We start from the raw sequence: 27,354 nt of genomic DNA, 5'->3' as shown, positions 1-27,354 counted from the left end.
TATATTAAGCATAATCTGTATGGCATTACTTTAGGCATATAGGATTTTCACAACCAGATTGCAACCAAAAAGTCATTTTCACTCCAAACTTTGATAGCTAAATACGAACACGGCATGTTTTAACGAAGAGATTTCGGTGCAAATTCACATCGTACGTACTCGTTGTGGTGTGGAGATTTGATGCCGTTGCGACGTAGCTCACTTTTACTTATGCCTTATAGCCGCGTGCTCGGCATCCGAGATGTGATGTTGATGTGACATCTATTGCGGTTTTTGCACGACGCCGTCACGTCATCTTGTTATGTTTTATGGGCCACTTTTTACAGTGCCCGCATAGTATCAGCTTAAGGAATATTTCATTTCATCGTAAAATATTTAACAGTTCATAAAATATGAAAGAGCGCATTTAGAGTCAAGGCAATATTGTATAAAAACTGGCAGAATATAGAGAAAGTGATCGAAACTTGCAAACATGTTTACTTTCAGCGTGGGCTCTTGACAATTGAAATAAAGGTTAAACGTGCTGCACGTAAATGTTAATGGTACCTTAAATCCAAAACTTGTATGCTCGTCTCGCTTTGAAACGGTATAAATCTAAGTTAAAAGTTAATTTTGTCAATCCGGATAATTCCTCAAGGTTTAATCAGACTAAGTTGGGTGTAATTAATGTTCACTAAGGCCACACAATCTAGGAAAGCTTCGGCTTAGCCGGCTACGGGAAACGGAGTTCGCAATGGTTTGGGCGGGCGTCGGGCGGCGGGCGACGGGTCGCGAGCAGGGCGGGAGCTTCGCGCCAGTGCCGTGGGGGAAACCAACTGCGCTGAACGTTACCCGCGCAGCGTGTCCCGCCGTTCCCTTCATTTAAATTTACGTCAATCGCCTGTCAAAAATCCAATCACATAAATAAGCTTTTGGACTTAATTAAAGATACGTTCCGGCAAGTTTAGTCGAACTACAAATGAAAAGACCATTCGCGGGAGTGATTTTAGTAAAGTTCCGGTATTAAAAACTTCTTTCGGCGTGAAAACTTTCCAGTTGGACTTAATTTCAATGTAATGCTCAGTAAATGACTTAAATGTATTTTAATTATGATTATTTAATTTGTTGAGACCTTATGAAATATACATTTTGTTCGCTTTATGCCTAAAACTAAATTACCTTCTGTACTAAGAATTACTAAATTTTTTATCAAATTATTTTGACCTCATATATTTTTTTAAAACAAAACATTTGAAATGTGCGTATAATTTACAAAGTGTATTGGACTAAGTCATAACAATCATGTAAGTAAATCTTGAAATATTTTATACCAATTTCAAAATTAAATGGCGGTTACTAAGTTATTCAGATCTCATAAGTACTTCGTTCTCTTTTGAACTGAATCTTTATTTAGGTTTTAAAAAAGATACATATGGGTTACATTAATTATAGCGATAAACCTAGTAATGATTATTACCTTAGTTTTGATAATCTAGTAGTCATTTTGTGGGAATTATTCATTATTTTTATGTGATAGGCTTTAGGTAGAAACCACTATTTTAAATGGAGATATTACAGATGTCTATGGGCACTTACCATCAAATATACTGTATGCTGGTTTATTATATGACCCCATAACATAATCCAAAATAGAATAAAGTTAGTTAAGGCACATATTAAAAGCGATATTATTAAGTACTTATAAAAGACTTCAAAAATTCCCGGAAAGGTTTGCACCAAGAATAATATGTATCTGTTATTAATGTTTTGACTAACCTGCCACCATAAAGCAAGTGCTATTGCGTGTGACACAGTGTTTGTGGTTTACCTAATACATATACTACGTGTGTAGGAAACTAAATTAACACTTACGAACGCACCTGTTTTGAAGCCGGCTTAGGCAAATTAGATTGTGTAAGATAATGATTTTATAGTAATTAATAAATCATTGATCAATATAGCAGTGAAACGTATACAAACTGTCAGGTTAAATAACGGTACGTCGATATATATAAAATCGAAGTTTAATTATATGGTTGATCGTTAGTAAAATATATTTAAAACTAGCTGACCCGGCTGTGTTGCCATATAAATAAAAAAATGTTAAGGCTGAACAACCCTTATCACTTAGGGGTATGAAAAATAGATAGTAGTATGCATATAAATTTTGGTGAAAATCGGTAAAGCCGTTTCGGAGGAGTATGGTAACTAACATTGTCACACGAGAGCTTTATATTTAAGATATTCCTACCTTATAAGTGTATTTAAGGCTGCAGCAATGACGCTTTCCAACTTAGTCCTCAGGGGTAGCAAAGCATGTTTAGCTGACCGCGGCCACCAGATCTTCAATCCTCTTAGAGGTAGATTACATATGTTCGTGGATGGCAATGGCCACATACCATTAGACGGATAACATTTTTATTTTCTGCTTCTACAACATTATAAAAAGATATGTTTCATTGTAACATATTTTTTAATGAACAAACAATAATACTTGTTTTTTAATCGGACTATTGCGGCTTTTAACTTATAAAATTTGTTTCACAGTATTGTGGTCACTGATTTTTATGTGTGGAATAGTTATGGATAATTGTTAAGCCAACGCCGCAATACAATGTGGCATGAAAATCAATGGCTTTGGTGAAATGGCAAACGAGTTTGGAGAGCACCTGATGATAAATGACTCTATTGACAATATCCATCACGAAGTCTAGTAGATGTAGCTTAAGTTGATTACAGATTCCTTACTACTTGGGGACTAAATGAATACCTCATTTAATTATTTGTGTCTTGCCACACCTGTCAACTCCATTACTCCATTACTGTTAGCTGTACTAGTCTGCCGGCAGAGATATGTAGGTGTAGTAATGATGTCATTACACTCATACTACAAAAGAGTTCTACCACCAGAAATTCTAGTTTCTGTTACAATATCTTACTTTTCAACTTTATATATTTATAACATCTGTATATTAGTAAAACAGAGAACAGTTTATAACTTTCGGTGAAAAGGTGTGGATACCGATTGACTTCCATATATTCCTTCGATGATCTTAGTGTTGATGTTATCACGAGGGGCGTATCTCAGAATCTGAAGCTGGCTAAGGATGTCTATGGGCGGCAGTAACTACTTACAATCAGGTGAACTGTATCGAGCATGCAGTCCATTTGATGATAAGTTCCTATGCTGTCCCCACGCTGTACAGTTAGCTACTTCATTCTTATAAAAAACGAAACTATACATTGCCATATATTGAAAATGACTCGTGGTTGTGTTGGAATAGTTAGGAACCCTTGCTTAACATCATAGTATGTTAGAGTTAAATTAACAAGAGATTAGTTTAACAAATCTATTACCCGTTGGAGTGACGATGCATCTGCCCGTATATTCGAGCTTCATCAAACTTTAATGCAGTTTGAAGGATGTGCCTCTGATTCGGGTATCTCAAGTCTCGCTTACAATCTGGAACACAGCGATCGATTAACACCCGCTCAAAGTCGAAATACGGTGTTTAAATTAATATTTAATGTAATCTGAATAATTTGCAGCATTGCAGCATAGTAAATAAGCATTGTTTCATCGAATCTGCAACCCATTATGGATACGGATACGGATCTTTTGATGTGAAACATCTATAGCCGCACGTAAAACCGATTTCTGGCGTGGCGACGCATGCCGTGGCGGCGCGTCGTCACGCTATACGATGGTATATATATACAGTCTATATGCAGTAGTGTGAACGGTGTGGCGACGCGTCGCCATGCGCAATCGACTGTGCGATTCTCTCTATGACATATTTGGTTCCTATCACAATATGTTCTTTTCTGCATATTACTTTTACAAAATAATGTTGATGTTTCACATCTGCCAGGCGTCCCGTGACGGCTCACATTTTTTTGTAAGAAGGATTCTACCCATATTCATAACATCACACACCATGCAGATTTTTACAAAACTCATAGGTATGTAAATTTTCGCACGATGTTTTCCTTCGCCATTTAAGCAAGTGATAATTAATTTCTAATTACTCTTAAGTATTTTGAAGAATTAGGTAAGCATGTTAGGGTTCGAATTCGGACTCACCGTTTGAGCGAGGACGATCTCGAATTTCAAAATATTATTTATAACCATACTATATGCCTTAGTCATAATTTAGAGGCATAAATTCGGAGTTTCGCTTTGAAGGTCCGGTATCGAGCCCGGACATTTCTTATTTATTGAATTTATGTACGTTTTATATATATCTCATCGTTTGCTGTAACGGTGAAGGAAGTTCTCCGTTTTCCGAGCTGTGCCAATACTAGACTTGTCACATAACAGGAGTGCCTTGCAGACACATCTAAGTTTCGATATTGCATTAACACTCGAAAGTTTTCCAACGAGTACCAAAGTAATTGATTATTTTCAACGAGTCTTCGTTTGCGGCACCGACCGCGCTTTCTACTTATGGTTTATTCCACTGGGTAAAACACTGCGAATCTTACAAAGTTTTCTACTTCTTAAAGCCGGACGTCCATTGGCTCGTATCGCTTGGATGCCTGGTAGATTCCAGCAGCAGTTAACGCACAAAAGTTGCTCGGCGATTATTTATTAGTTTATGCAGTACACGAACGCGTAAACAATATATCGTTCATAGAATTTTTGGATAGAATCAAACAAGTCCCGGTCGTCGGTCGCTGAAACAATAAATTAAACGCCCGAGCGAAAGCGGCTTAAGCAAGTGCTTAATAGCTTAAGAGACAAGATGGTAGCCAACTATCCATCATAATATAGTTCCCACTGGGCGGTCAGCCTTACATTCTTGTTTGAATCAAATAATGAACAGGCTTTTCAATATAAGCTTCTATATCCTTAAATAGTGTGTGGTATTGGTATTCTAAAATGGGCATATGAGCCTACCAAAAGGCAATCCTTTTTAAATCACACATAAACAATACAATTTTATTTATATGTTCAAATCTCCTTTCTGTTTCAGTCAGTGGGTACATGTCTGAGCTAGCTTTATTACACACATTTATTATAAACCAAATTGTGCAGGCTGCACCGCGCAGTTTCAACCCAAACCTATTAATTTATTTGGCAAGGTCTGGTTTTACGTGGTAGTTTCTCTATATTTTCTGGATTTTAAGCCCTTTTAGTAACAGTTACATGTGGTTTTGAATATCGCATAGCTCGAGCATTTGTAGAAAATGTTTTGATGTAAGTTCTTTACTGCTTTGTGGAAAAATCTTTGTTGGTTGGATTTACGTTAAGTCCATTGTTGGAGTTGGAGATACTGCTCTGTTTTCTCATGATATTATTAACAGCAGCTTAGATTAGGATTTTTCTTTATATACTGCTTATTAAGATAGAAAAACAGAGCTTATCTGCATGACTGGTTTTGTAAAATACAGTTAGCTGGATATTTATTTTTGATACGTTGATATTATATTTTTTCTTTGTTGGAACATTCCCTCTAACGGAAGTTTCTATCAAAATTGCGTTCATTCTATTACTATTCCACTGCATGTGTGTGAAATCTATCAATTTGAACTCGGGCAACGCGGTGGATAATCCAGTCACTCTGAGAGCAATCTCGTGCCCAGTAGTGGCCCAATAATCGGATGACGACGATCTCATTTCAATTCACTGATAATAAACTCATTACTACTGGTAAAACCCAAATTACACGGTTGATTGGGTTAATTTTTTGTTTTATAATTCGCACATATGGCGGTCATTATCATTCTCATTAAACTATGCTACGAGTAAATGATTAATGTTACATTCGTTTTCAAAGTTGTGTACTTATACATCAAATATTATAAAACTTTTTGTTTTTATTTTTCATATTTCATTGGAATATGTTATTGGAATATGAGTCATTATTAATCAAATACAAATGGATATACTAAAGCTTTTAAATATTAATATCTCATAACTGAGAATTCATAGTCTATTATTCAACATAAAAAATCCTTTTCATTTTCAAAAACTTTTTTAATATACTGAAACTTTTTCATTCGGCAAATAAAATTATGTTTCCTTCTGAAAACGATAAAAACTTTTCATTTTCTGTAAATTGAAAGGTACAACTTTGTTTATTCGTGTTTAATAAATATTCGTAACTTTCAAACAAAAACAATATTTAAATCGACGCTCGTCTCAATTTGGACGTTTAAATTACAAATGTAATAGGTATCTATTAAAATATATTTTGTAATAAATAATATAATAAATTGCTTCGTATATTTTTATACTTGAACCTAATAATAAGGGCTATAGCGATATTTTAGAATATAAATATAAAAGTAAGAGACAAACTTGCAGTTCACTTGAACATAAGTGTTTACTGCCGCCCATAGGCATTTGAGAGCCCCAGATAAGATTATATTCCTACCTGAGGTCACACAGATGAGCCGTTACCCCTGAAGACTAAGTTGGAGTGCCTGGAAAAAGTATGTTTTCCTTACTACACCCTTTAAACTACAAGAGAGCAGCACTTAGCACTGCTGTTATTAGGCAGAAATAGGTATGCTGGAGTCGTCGAAGTCGAACCACTGAGGGTTCTCGTCATCAACCCATTACTGTCCCACTGCTGAGTACCGTTCTCTACTCAGTTAGAAAAGGACTAGGTCATAGTCCTTTCCATAGGACACGTGCAAATTGGTAGACTTCACATATTTTTGAAAACTTTTTTTTAAGATTTCTCAAGTATGCAGGTTTCTTCACGATGTTTTCATTCACCTTTTAAGCAAGTCATAATAAATTTATAATACGCACATAACTTTGAAAAATCAGTGGTGCGTGCCTGGGATTTGAACCTCGGACCCCTCAATCAAGAGGCCAAGTTTCTTAACCACCAGGCTATCATTGCTTTGAGGATTCTACCACCTTTAAAAGCATATTAGCTTTTCTCTTCCAAGTATATCTAATATATAAAATTCTCGTGTCACAGTTTTCGTAGCCATACTCCTCCGAAACGGCTTGACCGATTTTGATGAAATTTTTTGTGCTTATCCGGTATCTATGAGAATCGGCCAACATTTATTTTTCATCCCCCTAAGTGATAAGGGTTGTTCACCCTTAACTTTTTTTTATTTATATGGCAACACAACGTTTGCCGGGTCAGCTAGTGTTACAATATAAGTATGTTAATATTTCTCACAAAGGCTTGCGATGCCTACATAAAGTCGATGTGTATAAATTGCAAGAACCTGTAATGGATAACATCCGCAGGACCATTACGTTGACACGAGCTTCCTCTGACTAATCTTCACCCTCCTTTTATAGGCTACTAAATTTATCTATTGCCTGTATTTTATGCTCCTTAGATTCTTTAAGTGTAATGAAATAATAATTAACATTTATAACAATGTAGGTGCAATGTTTTATCAAACAGTAATTGGCTAGGTAAACTTTATTCGTGAATGTAACCTTTTATTGAAATAAACATTATTTGCTGCCTTTGTTATAGGCAACTTTTTAAAACAAATAACTCTTGCCTATGAATTTTAAATGTTATTTTTTACATCTCTACATAAATAAAATAAATTTTGACATAGGAGCCTTTTATGCCTTTTGAAGACGCAATCTACATAATTGCAATGATTGCTCAGTTTTCAAACTCTTAAATATTCTGTAGCTTCGAAATTTAGAATTTGCATACAACATTCTATTTCACTATGATGATCTTTAATCTTATTCTATATTTTGAGTCTTCGCTTTTTCCATTTGAAATCGTAAAAAAATAGAATTATTAATCTCCTCCTCAAGTCAGTTACAACTTTATCTGAATCACACATTCTCTTAATCGTTAGAACCTTACCTAGGAAACCATATAGGTACTAAGTATATACCATCTAATATAAAAGATTTTTTAGTTTAAAGTTGTTAGATTGGATGACAAACACCGCTACTTAAGGTAGCAGCGAGATATATATTCTTAAATTTTTGAAAAATTTATGACTCGTTTGCTCTATAAAAATATTTTCTGCATACTGCACAACGTCTATAAATAATGTTGGCAACGTCCCGCTCCCTTTCACTGTTGCTTGAAACATATCATCCACTATCAGTCTTCATTTATCACTTTTATCAGTACCGGTCGACCAGGCCTTTGTGCCAGGTTTCAAAATTACATGATACAGGTAAATTTCGAAGAAACTACAATTACCTTGTGCAGCAGTGTTATAACAAATATTCGTTGAGCATGATTTTTGCAAGAATCGACAGTGACGATGTTCGGCGAATGTATTTAGTAAACGAAAAGAAATAATATTTACAGAATTGTGTAAAGGATGTGTAAAGGTAGATAACTAAATTACAAATAATATTTTTTTGTTCTTGTTATTGCAATTTAAAAGGAAAAAAAAAACACAACAAAACTTAAAAAAATACATTTAAAAGAGTCGAAATCATATGCTTTGTAAACGATGTAACAAATTTTGTATTTTCACATTCGCGAATGGCAATATGAAACTAATACTACAAAGCAGGAATTGCAAGTCCGGTATAGTGCACATAATGTTAGCAACCCTATAGTAACACAATTGTCAATTGGGATAGGAGTCCGAGCTGAGATTGTGTTCCAGATTGGTTGCCCACTTTACCAGCAGTCTGGAATACCAAACAGTGTAGGTAGGTTCGTATAGATCATGAAATAGAGGATACAAATTGATCTACGTTTATTATACCAAAAAAATATCACTTGCTTTACGGTGAAGGAAAACATCGCGAGGAGACATGCATGCATAAAGGTCTTTAAACAAAAGTTCTCAAAGGTATGTGAAGTCTACCAATGGCACTTGGCCATCGCGGTCGACTATGGCCTAATCCTTCTCATTCTGAGAGAAGACCGGTGCCCGGCACTGGGACAGTAATGGGTTGACGACAAAAACCCACCACGCAAAATTAATTGTTGATTAGCTTGATTTACCTAAGATTTCTTTAATTAATAGTCTTTTGGGACGGAAGAAAAACATGCAAATAAATTGACTAAACTTGACATACGCTCATTGCTATTTTATTTCAAGGTTAAAAAAATTCGAAGCACTATTGGCTATTAATCTGATAACATTAACGCTAAACCTAAAACGCTTAATGTATTTAAAACTAAACTAAGTGGCTATCTACCTATAGACTATAACTAGGGTTGCCACCTTTTTTTTTCTACAGTTAAAGTATATTGATTATTATAGGTAAGAAAAAAAAAGTACAGTGTCAAAATAAAGTACACTTTATTTTTCTCTGTTAATATATTTAAGTTAAGAGATGTCGCGCTGGCGAGTGATGACATCGATTCAGCACCAATCCATATGTGTCGTTTAAAGAAAAAATACTTACGACTAAACTTTTAAATCAAATCATGCTAAATAAAGTATTTTCGTGTACTTTATTGTTATCATATAGTATAGAGTATAATTACATGAAATAACGTACAATACTTTATGATAAAGTACGGGTGGTAACCCTAACTATAACTATCTATCTATACTCTACGCTATGCTACGGTTTCCACGTTAGCGAAGAGTATGCTGTCTACTGAAGAAGTCTTGTTTTGTTTAAATATTAAAAAGTATTTTAACATTATATAAAAGATGCTCATGATGCGCTCTTTTGATATCATGAATACGTCACAAATAATTATGTTTCTTGGTACAGATAATAAACTTTTTTCAAATTTTTAAACTCGGGAATTTAAGGATTTTACTAAATTTGTGTAATCATCTATTGTATAAAATTAGTTATTTGTATTACTTGAAAAAAATATGCTTGGTAAAAATTACAGTAAAAAAATAAAAGAAACTTGTTTGCCCCACACCTCACATTTTAAATTAATGCTTGGAAAACACAATTTGTGAAAACCGCCAATATATGAGGTTTTCGTTTGCGGTATTCGTATCGTCATGATTTTCAACTTGTCCATGATGATTAATGCGAAGATATTAACGCAATATTAATGCTACTGAAATTGTAATACTGAATATTTAACGATTTCAAATTTAGGCTGAAACAGGTATAGTTTTTATTTTTGAAGAAGTATTTAGTAGGAGAATAACCAGTTTGGCTCACGCAGATAGATACACACCACAACCACACCAATACCTTGTGTTTATGTAGAAAGGTGTAGATGCTGTCTGACTTAAATATAGGACAACCGTTCTTAGGGCTGGCGACAAATCTGTGATTAGCTGCAGGTAGATCCAGATAGAACCAGGTGGACTGCATGTCCGTTTACTTCTGTCTTATAAAAATACAGAATAACATAAAATAGAGTCGGTACATCTGGAATATGGAAAAAGGTATCTAAATTAACTGGCTCTGAAATAAATGCCGTCGTCATTCTAAAAAAAATCTTATACTTAAAACCTTTCTGTAGCAGAAATTAAAACGGAAAAAGTTTATGTAAAACTGAATGAAAATTCCAATTATTTTAAGTTTTCCCTGTGGACTGCTACGATTAAATGTTTCTTAGAATTCGGGTTAAAAAGGTTTTCACAGCTCTCTTTATTACGCGGAACGTTTTATTTCTTTTCATTCTATGCGTAGGCACTTTGTGAGATAACCATAACCGTAGCTATCTGTAGATAGAATTAACCGAGTGGTCAGTTTATATTTTTGCTATCGTTGTACGTTAGGAAGGGAAGGGTAAATATTGCAAATGTTTAAACTAGCTGTAGCCCGCGGGTAGATCACGGAACAAAAGGAGGAAACACAAAGAGCAATGGAACACATTTTGCTGAGCGCCTCGTACCGTGTCCCATATTTTCTAACGAGATCATACGCTAGCCTGTATGTTCCGGAGTTTCATATGAATTTGCACTTTTGTGGAATGCGCACATTAAACAATCTTCCTTACTTACTCTTGTATAACATCTTATTCTTAAAAGTAGATATGTATGTTTCGTGAAAGATAATAAGCTACCTTGGTCGAAAAGTTGAGAAATTAGTTTGAATACCAAAATTTTAATTAACTTTTCATTAAATTCTGTGCCGATTTTAAATAATTAACTTAGTGTGGAAAAAATTGTCAAATAAGTACATACAAATAAATAGAAATAAATTAATGAATAGTAAATTGAACTTGAACTTGATATTATTATCTTAGATAATTATCGTAATCAGTAAAAAAATCATATATAAAGTAGGTATACCTACAACGACATAGATAACAATATTAAAACTGATTGCAAAACGTGGGACGAACAAATATGTATTTTTCGTTATTTACAAATCAAAATAATAACACATTTTATTATTTAATATTATACTGCTAATGCAGTATAAATATTATACTGCTGTCATATATTATCATTCTATACATGCAGTATAATATTAAAAGGCGTGCCAAATATCTAAGCAATTTATAAAACTTTCAGTGTATTAGATTTATCATTACAAGTTGTTAATTTACTTACTCCTTTCAAATCATTAGGCGGCCATGAACATTATTGAATCGTGACGGCCTCAAACATTAAAGGCTGTTTTCATTTATTAAGGGATTTTTAAGAATTTAAATATATATAACTCAAAGGTGAGACGGGTGACTGACTGACATAGTGATCTATCAACGCACAGACCAAACCACTGGACGGATCGGGCTGAAATTTGGCATGCAGGTAGATGTTATGACGTAGGCATCCACTAATAGGATTTTGATTAATTCTACCCCCAAGGGGATAAAATAGGGGATGAAAATTTTACTTCGTAACGCAAGCGAAGCCGCGGGCCAAAGCTCGTCTCTCATATGAAGTTAACTTGTGAAACTTTAAGATGTGTTATAGACTCGAATCCGAGACATAAACGTGGAGGACCGAAAATACTCTACTACCTTACATTAACGTTTTGCACGTGAATAGCATGTCAAGAATATTAATTTCTAATTAAATAGCATATTCTAATATCAAAGAAGATGACTGTTCCGTTAGAACAATACCCACAGTCACGTCACACGTAAAAGCACTTGATATATGTACAAGTCTGTAGCCTTGACGCCTGAAAGCTTATTTAGGCCACAAGTCATCAATGAACGAAAGGTGCTGAAATGTAGAAACACGTAGAACACCTTCATCTTAAGTAAACCTTTATTATTACGTTTATTTATCTTGCTATTTTGGTTCGTACTAATGTGAGGGTCAAATCTTGCCACTGAATTTTAAATCAGTTAATCTTGAGCGATTGAGCTGAAATTTTGCATACACGTTTGATTTGGATGCCAGTACCTTTACCATAAGTTTTTACGTTTTGACAAATATGACTGTTTTGGTATTTGTTTACGTCTTGGCCCATACGATTTCCTAGTTCTGACACAATCCGCTAGGGGTGCTGATTGGAATTTGTATGGGCAAATACGTAAACAAATACCAAAACAGTCATATTTGTCAAAACGTAAAAACTCATGGTAATGGTACTGTGTATGATTAGTTTAGTGACGTTATTCTAAATCCAATATGGTGGACGTTTCAATATGACGGACCAATAATGTTTTTTATGTGCCATCATAAACACCACATGAGGTACGTAAGGATTTTCTATAAAGTACTAGCGGACCCGGCAAACGTTGTGTTGCCATATAAATAAAAAAATGTTAAGGGTGAACAATCCTTATCACTTAGGGGTACGAAAAATAGATAGTAGCCGATTCTCAGACCTACTGAATATGCATATAAAATTTGGTGAAAATCGGTAAAGCCGTTTTGGAGGAGTACGGTAACTAACATTGTGACACGAGAATTTTATATATACGATAAAGAAACATAGTACCGAAATATTGTAATATTACACTTTTATTTTAATATATATGTATTACGTATTGAATTACAGGAATAGACTAAATTGACTTTATACTCTTCGAACTTTTGTTATAAAAGGTTTCATGATAAGGCTTCGTAGCTTGTGGTTAGAAAATCGTCGTTCACAAAACGTATTTGCACATCTTTCGCGTATGTCGGCAAATAAAGTACGAGCGAACAAAGGTTAATAATACCCTTCAATTATGAGTACGAACAAAATGACAAATAACATCTCCACACAAGAGAATAGGTTTTTCCTTTTACATTAATATCCTATTTGGGTTATTGCTCCCATTCGTCGTAAGTTATAGCGAAAGTTTGCATAATAATGTTAGGAAAGTTGTTTTTTGTTATCTTAATATAGATTATGCATATTATTATCTATCTTTACCTAGTGTAGTACTGCTATTGTATACGAGTAGGTATATGACACGGTAAGGCTGGGTTCTCATAACGTTGTACTCTACGTTGTTCGCCATATTCGATTTAAAACGATATCGGCAGAATCCTCGTCGGGGAAACTTTATTCATTAAAAAACAATTGGTATCGATTATTCGACAAAAAAACCTGCGAATATGTTAAACTTTATACTTTATATTTGATCGGCGCATTTATCGGTATATATTCTTTCTCAGTAAAAACAGTACAATCGTGAACTTTACGCAAAGTGTATGTGCTATTTATTCGATAAGCTTTGTCCTGTTTAAAACTGTGCAGTATAAAACAGTGTGAACCAAGCGTAATAGTGCATTAAATACACATCTAGCTGGCACATCACTTCACTCAGCTAAGACTTATCTGAAGAGAAGTGATCTTTGATATTTACCTCAAGGTGCATTTAATATGTAATAAACTATTATTGTCATTAACGTGCAGATTTAGACAATAGCGTTTCCCCCACAATAATTTGATAATTGCTCATAAAAATTCGATTTTAATTAGTTAATCGGGTTTTACAGTTCAAAGAGGCATGAACATAATGAGACAGCAGTTTTCCTCCTTTATATGAAGTTATAAAGGCTTTCCATTCAACACAGACAAAGCGAGAGGCTTAATCAACGCGTCTTGTTAAAATTAAATTACTCGTCGTTTAGTGAACAACATCGCTATGGATTAACCACGGTATTATTTATTGTTTGGGAAATATTTTCGGTAATATTTCTGTAATTAGTACGTTAAATGGGATAATGAATACCACTAATATACGTAATGACACATTTATGAGATTTCTTGTAATACTATGTAACATACAATGAAATGTACGCATTTCTTTCTCATTATAGTGAGTAACAAGGTAAGTAATAAACACACACAAAATACTAAATTATACGTGTAGAGGTGGTAGAACTCTTCTTACTTTGCCTGTAGCAGCTGCCGCACCTATACAGATAAAGACGTAAAGTATATTAAACTCAAACAATTTTATACTATTAAATCTACATGAGGTTTCCAAATACTACCCTAGTGGTGTGTACAATACATTTATGATAGATGCATCTGGCTACAAGTGTATTGCTTCACATTGAAATTTTATTTAATTTATTGTCCAAGGGCGCTAGAGACACCTCATATTGTTATTCTTCATAATACGAGTATGTACGGAATATCTTTTATAAACGAGAAAAAATCATAAGTAGGATTAGTACGGGTCGTGCTCAATACACTGTTACAAGAAGGAAGGTTTACTAAAAAATAAAAAGCATACATTTGACGATTACCTCGAAATCCTCGCTGAAGGTTTATAAATAATCCGCTGAAAGTTCACCATGAAAAATGTAAATCAGCGAGAGCAATTTTCGTTCTTTTTTCATTAAAAATATTAGCATTGATTACTTTTGAAATCTCACTCCCGAGTTCGCAGAGATTGGAAAGGACGGACTAAATTGAAGGATTAAACGTTGTCTGTGTCAATATGATAAGAGCTGAGAAAGGCCGGGCTGCCATAAAATGCAAACAGGGGACAGAGAGCGTGTTACCGAGATTGGTCAGATGCGATCGGTGACAGCTGGCGCTCCCACCGTTTCATCTCACTCTCATCTTTGTACAACTTTGGCGCCGTCTGTTGCGCGACCCGAAAGATTTTGCATAAAGTATAACATTCTGCGAACCTACATCGCAAGTTTGTTTTTATTGAGAGAATCTTGGCACACGTGTAGTGTATGTGGAGAATGTATAAAGATTTTGCTTAACTCCATAAGTACCTACCTTTTTGTTTCTCCGTTCTACAAAAATAAAACGTTCACTGTTTGTTAGGTTAAATTCAAATTACTAACATGTACGCTTTATTATTACTAAATAATGATCGATTTATGTCATAGTATTCGTTACATATTACGAATAGAAAGAGAGAGTATAAGTTACGGAAACGAATTACTAGGAACTGGGATGTTGTAAATGAGCACATAGAGTCGAGACATGTGTTTAGAGTCAAACCACATCCATACGAGTACTGAGAAGGAACTTTTGAAGAATCGTTTGTTAGTGTAACCTTGAATCGGTCTTAAGACATCAAAAAGCCTTTTGAGAAGCAAATCAGGCATTATTTATTAATATCAAAGGAATCTATGAAAACTTCTGGTAACTCTCGAAGAAAAACTTGAATTGCGAATGCCTAACTTTCCTTGTCGGAATACTTATGAGATTTGAATGAGGAAAAAATATTATTTTCGTCAACTGTATTTTGTGGAATCATTCCATTTACGTACAGTACCAACTTAACCTTTAGCTCGGGGACATTATTCATTATTTCGGTAGATTTTTGTTCCCGCATGAGTACCCTTAAACTTTGTTACTGAAATTTAATGTTGGTAATTAGCCGTATTTTTATGAGATTAAATATTTCAGTCTTGGCTGTACTACTACTGTTATCTAAGCAGGCTAAAGTGTAATTATCATTATTTTCAGGTTCAGTGAAAGGAAAGAAGAGACGTTTTAAAATGTGCGTGTGTGAGTGGCGAACTAAACGCGTTTGTGTTGTCGCTTGCTGTGTGGGCGAGGACTGTGGGTTGAGTTGCTAAGTGTCCGTGAGTTTATGAGGCGCCCAGCGAAATATCGAATTTCAGGTGGCATGGAGGTGATTCTGTCCACAGGAAGCCGCGTCTTTGTGGCTTTGGCCACAATGTTCTGGTTTATGGGTAAGCAGAATTTTATTTACATTTATAAAACTTTTAATACACAACAGCCATTAAAATTTTTGATTAATATATTCATAATTCCTTAAATGTAATTAACTTTTAACGCGATTACGTCAGATATGTCAGATATATGTATGTACAATTAATGTATCTTTTCCATTGGAAAACTTTACAAACCAAAAGCTTTTTGAAGGATTTTGCTTTACGTCGTTATTTATTTCTTAGTAGCATGAATAGCACTGGGTACATAATGATTACAAAATTGTTTCACTCTTCTTTCATTTTTTTGGCGTGGTATATGACTTATTAACCTATTCGGGTGTTTCGTTTTTGAAACACGTAACTTATTATTTATATTTTGTAAAGCTAAGCATAAAAGTTAAATTACAGAGTATAATTAAAATATAAACCCAAAGTATTAAACAATCGGTCGTAAACAATGAGCGAAGGAATAACCAACCAGTAATGTTTATTCATTTACTTCGTTAATCTTTGCCTATTTAAAACGATATCACCTTCTCAGTAATTTTCATTGTGCGCCTTGTTAAATTATGTAAATGCCTCTAAGATTCGTCTCAGGAGTTTCGTAATGTGATTGAAATTGAAACTTGAGCGATGATTTGAGAAACAAAGCAGTAATTAATATTTGAAGCAGCAAGCTTCATTTTCATTCCACGTGTAACTACATACCTAATGATTTTGGTGATGTTATGATTCCTCATGACGAGGGATGTTAGGTTAGAAAAATATTATGATCATTTTGTGAATAAAGAAAAATATAGTTATGCAATATTAAAGATTTTCTAAACAAAGATCAAGTCAAAATTAAAAAAGCATTATTAATTTTAATTTCACGTTTAATAGCAGACCCACTGATATGAATGTTATAAGGAAAGTCTGAAGGGAGAGTTCTGACCGGTAAATAAGAAAGATTGACATAAGTATGAAAGAGAACATTCCTCAAAATCTATTTATCAAATATATTTCATATAAAATATAGCCTATGTTACTCGTACATAATGTAGCTTTCAAATGGTGAAAGAATTTAAAATCGTTCCAGTAGTTTTTGAGCCTATTCATTAGAACCAAACAAACAAACAAAGTTTTCTTGTTTATAATATTAGTGTAGATTACAACGAGAAAATCAATTTAACTGTATATCTTGAAGAAAACAAGTAGGGTTAGTTGATGAAGAACGGTATAATAAAATTGCAGGCTAATTTCATACAACTTTTTAATTAGCATCATTATACGCCTGAATATAAATTACGTAAATCTTGCGTATTTTTTTAAAATACAGCCCAATTAGCCTGCAATATTATTTATAGGGTTTTGCCCTTTTGCCGTTACCCCGATTTTATCCCAACTAACCTGATTTACCCACTTAAATCATTAAATAAGTATAAAATAGGTATTTTATTTTTATTTGCAAAACGCCGCCGTATGTGTTAAAGTTAAAGGCTATTAACACTGCCATTTTTTACGGATCTATTTCGATAGCGCTATTTTGTGGGCACCTAAAATTTATACTCAATGTCGCATAGATTCTGCACCACAATAGAAAATAAAAGAAGATATATTGTCTAACATTTCGCAGCTTTTGTGTCGTTCTACGTTCAAATAATAAGTTGTCTCTTAAAAATAATTAGGTGTAAGAAATAGATCATCTGCATACTGCCGCCCATGGACATCTGTAATCAACCCCAGATAGGATTAGATATTTCTACCTGAGGTCGGCCACAGACGCGCCGCTACCCCTGAGGACTAACCTAGGACGCCTCGGAAAAGTCTGTCTCCCTTACCACACCCTTCAAACCGGAACACAGCAGCGCCTAACACTGCTGTTATTAGGTAGAAATAGGTGTGGCGGTGGTGCTGCCGGAATCGAACCACAAAGGGTTCTACCACCTCCAAAGTAAAAGTATTTACATCGGTATATTTATAAACGGTACAGTTATCCTCGTTTTATAAAAAAAAAAGTAGTTATAAATGTATAGTTTCCAATTTAGTACCGGTCTAAATCCAGAACGTCAGAAATAGACTAAGGCTTGGGAAGATTTAGTCTTGACCACATTAGACCTATTATAACTTGCTCGATCGATGAGATTCTACTTCTAGACTCTATTGATCATAACTGAATTGGGCAGGGATATCAGAATTTTGCTTTTGCTGTTTATGTTCCTTGCTCGCAAGCGAAATAATATAGAATTGTGAAGTTTTGAGTCACATTACTGTCTTAATAGAGCATGAAAAGTTCACATGGATTTGAATACAATTCGACGTAGAGAATAATACTATCCTCGCAAAGAAATAAGGAAAAAAGTGAAAAGGATTAACTTGTGACTCTATGCGTATTAATGGAAATACTGTTAGATTGCATAATATTATGTGTTCATCATCATCATCAACCCATTACTGTCCCACTGCTGGCCACGTGGCCTAATCACATACCTACATTCATAGATAGTCCACCCCGCTGGCCAAGTGCGAATTGGAAGTCTTCACCCATCTTTTATTTAAGATTTATTATATATGCTGCTTTTCTCACGATATTTTCCTTCACCGTTTAAGCAAGTGATAATTAATTTCTAATATGCACAACTTTTAAAATCAGAGGTGCTTGTCTGGAATTTGAACCTCGGACACCTCGATCAAGAAGCCGAGTTTCTTAGCCACCAGGCTGTCACTGCTTTTTCATTATGTGTTAGTGCTTATTAATAGAAACATTTACTAAAACTGCGAGGCCAAGAAAAAAAGCGTTCGATTTATTTACACGGTGCTGCGGGCTAAAAGATAGTTTCCTTTATAAAGTCTAAATACATTCTTGAAATTTACGTGGCGGTAAAATGGCTTTCATATCTTTAGCGTGATATTGATCCTCATACGAACGAAATAGGCCTCTCATGATTGGATTCATTTTACGAACCTCTATAACAAGTTCTCACGTAAAAACCTTGTTCGTTGGTATGTACAATACCATATTATTATATTGAATTTGATGTTGAATTTCCGTTGAGAAACGCATGATTATGTTACGTATCTCCGCTGATTTCTCAAAGTTATGTGCGTATTAGAAATTAATTATCACTTGCTAAACGGTGAAGGAAATCATCGTGAGGAAACCTTTGTACCTGAGAGATTTATAAAAAAAAATCCCAAAGGTATGTGAAGTCTACCAATACGCACTTGGCCAGCGCGGTGGACTATGGCCTAATCCTTCTCATTATGAGAGGAGACCCGTTCCCAGCAGTGGGACAGTAATGGGTTGATGATGATTATATGTTATGGAAGTGGCAAACGAACATGAAGTCCACGTAATAATAAGTTCCCACTGCTGTCCAAAAAAATCTAAAATCGACCTCAGATAGAAATAAAGTCATAATTGAGGGTCGGATATATAAAAGTCTCTTCCGCACCGCACGTAAAAAAAATAGAATGCAGCAGCGCTTTATACTGCCGTTATGAGGCATGATAAGATAGAAATAAGTATGGTGCTGGTGCATTCGGAAAGCCAGAAGTAGACTCACGAAGGATTATACTACCTTCATGCTTCATAAGTACATCGACAGTAATCCACTTACTACTAAAACAGTTTGATACAGTGAAATTGCAACTTAGTCCACTTTTATTTTTGGGTTCTGAGCAAAATAACATAGTTCATGAAATCTCCAAAGTATTTACAGTTTAGAACGCAAGTAAAAAAAATGTATTATATAAGAATACTACCAAAGTAATAGAATAAACATTAAAAGCTTTGTTATCTACTCATCAAACAAATGTACTTTTGTGTGGAACTACAGAGCGTGATGCTCCAAGCAACGTTAGGTATTTACCCACAGCAAGCGAGGACCGTGAAGCTAGTTAAGGGACGAAAATGAAATAGTCTTCAAAACCTGAAGAATTTTGAGGACTAGCCAAAAGCTGTCTTAATAGAAGACCGTAAGGAAAGAATCAGTAAGAACTGACAAAGATAACTTAATTTCACTAAAAAAAATTGTACAGTAGAATCTTGGTAATTCTGCAGTATCGGTATTTCCCGGACTATAGAGTACGCACAAAACAAATACAGGTCTGTGTGTACTGTCCCTGTAGTTCCGGGACTAGAATAGGGCTAAGTAGGCAGTAAGAATCCCACATAACCCGGCGTCGCTCCCACGTCGTCGGGTACCTTTTGAAGGTTTCCCCCTCGTCAAGAAAAAAAAAACTTATAGTGTAGCGAAAGCCTCGTGATCAAAATGCGGTTTCTCAATCGAGGATTCCGAGGTTCGAATCTCTGGCTCGCACCTCCTATATTTCAAATTTATGAGCGTATTAGAAATTAATTATCATTTCAAGAAAATATCGATATCGAAATAATATATCGTGAAGAAACCTCCATACCTCAAATATCTTTATAAAAAGTTCTTAAAGGTATGTTAAGTCTTAGTAGCCAAACACGTCTACAACACGCTGCTGTGTAATAGATGTTATCTGTTCAATCATATTATGTTGATTAATATTTGTCTTATCGGATAACGAGTACCGTATTAGATAAAGATGTCCCTCAAAAAAAGCTTTCACCATGATCTACATTTTAAAAACAATTCAAAATATTTCATTGATTCTTTTTCATTCGAATTTGTTAAATTTCAAGCAGAAAAAAACATTTTATGCCGCTAGTTTCCGCATTTTGGTTTAACTAGGTCGGTGATAGGCGGCATGAAAATCAGTATTCGCTATTCAATAATACATTAAGCTCATCAAATAAGATGAACGGTGGAATACTAAAATTGTACTCGTATTTATTACTTTTTCAGTCGTAAAGAACAAAACAATTCAGAAACGTTTTGTTTAGTTTGCCAACAAACTTTATTTTTCTCAAACTTGATACCATGTTATATAATTCAGACATTGCAATATTTGTTTTGAAGGTGGTAGAAGCCTTTGTGGTTCGACTCTGGCGGCACTACCGCCACACCTAGTTCTACCTAATGACAACAGTGTTAAGCGCTGTTGTGTTCTGGTTTGAAGGATGTGGTAAGGGAGACATACTTTTCCGAGGCGTTCCAGATTAGTCCTCAGGAGTAGCGGCGCATCTGTGGCCGACCTCAGGTGGGAATATCTAATCCTATCTGGGGTTGATTACAGATGTCCATGGGCGGCAGTAGCCACTTACCATTAGGTGGACTGTATGCTCGTCTGCTACTCCTATATAATAAAAAAAATAATGGGATTGATAACCTTGTTGAATGTAATTACCTTCAGTAAACATCTAACTGTAACGATTAAGTAACTGCTTATAAAGAAAATTACTTAGTCTTTATTTAGAGGTAATCATTTAAAAATGTTAACAATTCGTTAAGAACTGACTTCGTAAAAGCGTAACAAGGTAAAGGTTAACAATGGCAACATTAATATAACCACATATTCAAAGTTACTGTTGCTCTCCTTTTAAACTAGGCGTTATTAAAGTTCACCTCCGGTCACGTTTTCATTTCCTTTTCATAACTCCTCTTTTTATGCACAAATGTTACTACTTCTCATCTTTTCACGCGTATTTTACCTTAATTGCAGCCTTTTTGGGTGAAGAGCCAGCTAATTTTCAATACAGTATGTAACTTTTCTTTGCTTCATTTAGGAGATACTTTGAGTTGACATTTTTAGAATACAACACACATGTGAGTACTATATATAATTTTACGGGATACTAAAGCTTACGCTACAAAGAATTTTGCCTTTTGCGCTTAGAACAGTCATAATTAACTTTCTGTTGATTTCTACGAAAACGATTTTACGTAGGCTGCGGAATAAGCGTCCTTATTTCGAATTCTATCTCAATGACAATATACACGACAATGAAATTGTTTGTTTTGAGCAATTAAATCGCGTTTCCGACACGAAACGTACTCTGACATGTAGACATTCAACATCCACCGCCATTAAAGCTCATGTGGCCTGTTTATTATTTATTCTATTACTATCTCGCGGAAATTAATTACTTTCGTCGTTAATGAAATTCATCAGACATAAAATGAAGTCATTATCGATATTGTACTCGCATTAACTTCCACAATATAGATAACAACAAGTTGTATAAAAAACTAGTTGACCCGGCAAACGTTGTGTTGTCATATAAATAAAAAAATGTTAAGTGTGAACAACCCTTATCACTTAGGGGTATGAAAAATAGATATTAGCCGATTCTCAGACCTACTGAATATGCATATAAAATTTGGTGAAAAACGGTGAAGCTGTTTCGGAGGAGTACGGTAACTAACATTGTGACACGAGAATTTTATATATAAGATTGAGCAATGATGTCCGAAAATTATAAACTTGGACTAGTCCACCACAGATTTGGATAGATGAAATCGTAGGCTTTTCTTATTTGTTTACGTATCCAAATTTACTCTTGTATGTCTCTTTTAATAGTTCAGGAAAACACAAAAAAAAAATCCGGCACTCTGAGAGATCCTTCAAATCAAATCAATACTCTTTATTGTACCCAATAAAAGAAAATACATATAAAATAAATAACTAATTTAACAGAAAATACAAAAGGCGGTTTTATCGCTAACTAGCGATATCTTCCAGACAACCTTTAGGTGAGGAGTTATAGTAGGGATGAATAGAAAATAGGTAGCGTTCAAAATAACAATTTTAGGACTAAGATAGCATAAACATGTGGACTATATATGTATAAAGAAGGAGACTAAAGTAGAAAGGAAGAGATAATTGAAGAATAAAATAGCAAAAGAAAAAAAGGATAAGGAAAAGATGATACTACCTATTCTTCCATCTATTCTCCCTGTACTTACTCATATTTTCAACGAATCCCTGTCCTTAAGTATTTTCCCAACGGCGTGGAAAGAGGCTCACATTATCCCTCTTCCCAAGATTACTTCTCCTTCTATGCTATCTCACTTTCGACCTATCTCCATCTTACCTTACCTTTCCAAAGTCTTTGAGCACATAGTTCACACTCAGTTATCTTCCTTTCTATCCGCTAATAAGTCTCTCAACTCTTTCCAATCTGGTTTTCGGCAAAACCACAGTACTTGTACAGCTTTGTTGAAAGTAACTGAAGACATACGCTGGGCCGTAGAGGATAGGCAACTCACTCTATTAGTATTACTAGATTTCAGCAATGCCTTTTCCTCAGTAGACTTCGATATTCTTTTAGGAATCCTCCAATCCATTAATATTTCTTCAACCACTATCTCATGGTTTGACTCATATCTTCGGGGCCGCTCGCAACGTGTTCGTGTGGATAATTCTTTCTCGAACTCATATGAATTGCATGCGGGTGTGCCTCAGGGTGGCGTTCTCTCTCCATTACTCTTCTCATTGTTTATTAATTCTATCAGTTCTGTAATTTCTTGTAAATACCATCTTTACGCTGACGATTTGCAACTGTACCTTCACTTCAGCGCGGCAGAAACTGACTTGGCCATCACCTCCATGAACGATAACATACGTCGTGTGGTTGAATGGTCCAAGTCCTTTGGTCTCCGGGTTAACCCACTCAAGACGCAGGCCATTATAATTGGCAGTAGGCATGCTCGCAGCCTCATAGATTTTTCAACTTTGGCATCAGTAAATGTTGATGGTTCGCTTATACCCTATAGTGAAACAGTGAAAGATCTTGGGCTTGTAATTAATTCCACTTTCTCTTGGAATGCTCACGTCAATGAAGTCAGTCGGAAGGTGCACTATTCCCTTCATTCGATAAAATGCCTCCAAGGTGTATTGCCCTTGAAAACTAAAATTACTCTAGCTCAGACTCTAATTCAACCTATCATAGATTACGCTGATGCCTGCTATCTGGATGCTACAGAGGAGCTACTAAACAAACTTGAGCGCTTGCAAAACCTATGCATTCGATTTATTTTTGGCATTCGTAAGTATGACCATGTTTCTCATCTTCGCAAGGATCTCAAGTGGCTCCCAATCCGCCTTCGCAGAAACACCAGAATTTTATGTTTGCTATTTAATATCCTTAACAGCCCAACATCCCCAACTTACCTGCGAGAGCGTTTCTCCTATGCACGTCCCGCTATTGCTCCTTGTAGAACACACCTAAAATCTCTCCTTCGTTTCCCGCCTCATAAAACCAGTTCCTATTCCAAATCCTTCACTGTTCATGCAGTCAGACTGTGGAATTCGCTTCCACCAAACATAAGAGAGTCTAAGAACATATCAACTTTTAAAAAGAGAGTAAAAGAACACTACTTCTCCTTAGCAAAATGAGTATTAATCAAATCATTATACACCGTTTTCTTTATGTCTACTACTGTATATCTATATATGTACGTTTATTTATAGGTTAAATATCATTCCTTGCGTTATTCAATATTATATGTATGTAATGTATGATTAAAATATATAATAACATATCTTTATACAGTCTCGTGCGCGCATATCCACCATTTGTTAACCCATCTCCTTTTACAGGTCTGCTGGAAGATATTTCGTTAGGAATAAGCAGTACCTTTGCACGACATTTTATTTATAAGTCTTTTGTATGAATTATCATGTGTGCATAAATAAAATAAATAAATAAATAAATAAGGATCCTTACTAAGTTTTCAAAGATATGTGAACTTTGACTAATCCATCGTTAGTCAGCGCAGTAACTATTGCTTAAACTCTTCTTATTTCGTTTTCTATAAAATTACTCATCATTTTATAGTAATACACCGGTATATAACTTTTCAGACATTTAATTACAAGCCCAATTATTGTCCAATTATGCTGCGTCCATTATTACCTGTATGGTATTTCATAGATTGGTTCTATGATGAGTTTCAAAATAATTATATTTTCAAATATTATTTAACCTTTGATATATTATATTCTATTTCTCTTTGAGTTTATTATGTATTCAAAATATATGTAGAAATGTTCTATCTTTATAAATACAAAACAATTAAGCAAACATTTGGAAGCTTATATACTTACAAAATAAATTATTTTCCGTTTTTTCAATACACTTACTCAATACAAATTATTCTGAATGAAACCCATGTTCAGAGCTCGTCACGCACCAGAAATTATTATAAAATATTCATAATCTGAGTCAATGAAGCATCCCGTTTCATTCAAAGACGGCTGTGTTCGTGACATGTGAAATACTTTGATATCGTATATTTCTGAAATATTTTATACGTCTAAAAGAGACACAATATCTTTTGTTATATATGTTAACAGAATGGGATTGAAGCCTCATGGTATTCCCTTTAGGTTCAGGGTACTAATTATCTAATATCTTAGCCAGAATATTGCAAATACCGTCACTATAATTTTGTAATTTCTACTTGAGCTTTAATAAGAATTAAATGGTGGAAGGATCATTCATGGTTCAACTTGGTAAGCCCCACCGCTACATTTATTCCTATTTAATTGCAAAAGATTTAAGTGCTGCTGTTTTCTAATAGGGTAAAGGGAGAGACACTAATGTGAGACATATTAATCTAGTTGCTAGGGGCGGCAAAGGATCTGTGGCTGACCTCAGGTAGAATTGTTATGCTATCTGCTTTTTATTATAGATATCAATCGTAGCTCGTTTCCTTCATATATAATACTAATACTAATAAATTTGCTTCATATTTAGATTACATTGGTTAATTGCGATAAAGTAAAAAATGAATAGTTATGAACCTAAAGTCAAGTTAATATTTTCAATGTGAGAGTAAACAAATAGAGAAAGTTTAAAAATGTATTCTATTATCTTTAAATTACGAAGTGTACTATGAACAACCGAGAGCAATTTAAGACGATGATAGAGAATAAAGTGGCCAGCATCTGTTTAAGAGACAAATTGCCTAATACTTGTTTCGTTAAAGTCGTTACAAAGACGCTTGTGACACTCGCGTACAGGAAACTGCCAATTTCACGCCTAAGTGCCAATTGGATGTACACTTTTCTTTAAAAAATAGACCGTCAAATTAAATGTATCCTGCAAATTATATTTCGTGTATATATGAAATGCATAGATTTAAAATTTAATATTTTGGTCGATTGTTCTGTCCCACTCCTGAGCACATGTCTCCTCGCAGCGCTTCGCCGTGCTAGCTAAGTGCGAATTGAGAAACTTAAACACCTTTAAGAAGTTTTTTTTTATAATTCTCAGGTGTTTCGCTTTGCCTGTGCTGTTATAGCAAGTAATATTAATTTCTAACATACTTCAAATATTCAAATTCAGGATGCGTGGTATTTGAATCTTGAAGTTTGCACCGCTGCAACTGCAGCGGGGTTTGCAATCACTGCTTCATATCACTCGATTTATTTTTAATCTAATTAACACGATATCACTAATTAGCATGATATCAAATATCCATTATATTGTTTAATTATCGTTTTGTCTGTTAGTGAAGTGTCTATATTTAGTATTTTAAACAGAGGTATTTTATCAAAGTTTTATTTAAGATAGAGGACTTTTTCAGGAGTAATAGAAAGCTAATTTACACAGTAAACTTTAAAGAACTGGGCCTTAAGTAAAAAAATAGCGTGCACGAAGTTGGAAAGCATTATTTTAGAGTAAAATCAATGCTGCCCATTGATTATTCACGTATAAAATATCCAAATGTTGTTAAAATTATACACAATTCAACAATTTGTTTTCTTCATCAAGTTGTTGTTTATCAATTTTATAGATAAAAAAGAAATAATCAACATTTAAAGATACCATCAACATAATTTACATCATTACTTTTGCCGCCTGCTCTGATAAATTCACAAATAATTGGTACGGGATGGTACGGAATGTATTTTATAAAATTTTATCTTTCCTTCCATTAAATCGAGTCTGCTTCATTATATCATGGAATGCTGATAAAAACATCGCCAGTAACGCTTCGTTAATATATATTTTACAAGCTTTTATTTAACTCGAATGCGTTAGTTTGTATTTATGTAAGGATCAATTTTTTTAAGTTGTTTTGTTAGTTGAAACCTTCGATCACTAATAAGAACTTATTAGTGATCGAAGGTTGAAACACATGAACGGTTGAATACACTTTTGAATTGGATGTATATAATGCATGAATAGGTTAGTGACGTCATTTAAAATTCATTATGGCGTAAATTCCAAGATGGTGTAACAATTATTTTTGTAAAGTATGATGAAATATGACTATTGAAAAGTATAATGAAAGGTTTTCGAAGAAAGACGTTACTATTTTTAATATAACTTTAATGTCTTTTATAATGGATTTGTGCACATTTTTAGGTCTAGTAAATTTAAAACAGGATTTTCATAGATCAGAAACATAATTTTCAGAACGAAATACAATAAAAGTTCCAGCGTCACCACTGAAAGATTCGCTAGAAAACAACTTTTAGGGTTTTTAGATTTTATGCTTCTTTCCTAGAATTTACCAGTCCAAAGTGCCGGCGTGTATTACTAGTAAGTCCTCGTTAGTGTCCAGTGCTTAATGATTTCTAACAGCAACCCCTATATAGAGACAAACAAAAATTCTAAAAAGG

At 34.4% G+C, this 27,354-nt stretch overlaps 1 protein-coding gene across 2 annotated transcripts in view; it reads left to right on the top strand.

The window, feature by feature from the left end:
- The first annotated feature begins 806 nt into the window (after positions 1-806).
- The window catches only part of LOC140751031 (uncharacterized), a 52,628-nt gene continuing 26,080 nt past the window's right edge, over positions 807-27,354 (top strand). The window contains exons 1-2 of one of the 2 annotated variants that reach the window (XM_073084843.1): positions 807-1,052; positions 15,659-15,888. In XM_073084843.1, coding sequence (XP_072940944.1) covers positions 15,786-15,888 — 103 coding nt within the window. In that variant the 5' untranslated portion in view covers positions 807-1,052; positions 15,659-15,785. Of the gene's footprint in view, positions 1,053-1,182; positions 1,284-15,658; positions 15,889-27,354 lie in introns of those variants that run through there. The other variant, XM_073084842.1, reaches the window with a different exon arrangement.

The sequence above is a fragment of the Epargyreus clarus genome, unplaced genomic scaffold (assembly GCF_041222505.1).
Source record: "Epargyreus clarus isolate Ecla_fem2 unplaced genomic scaffold, WU_Ecla_fem_2.2 ptg000021l, whole genome shotgun sequence".
Taxonomy (NCBI): Eukaryota; Metazoa; Arthropoda; class Insecta; order Lepidoptera; family Hesperiidae; genus Epargyreus; species Epargyreus clarus.
The sequence above is the reverse complement of the archived record's forward strand: the minus strand, read 5'-3'. Positions and strand labels throughout refer to the sequence as shown.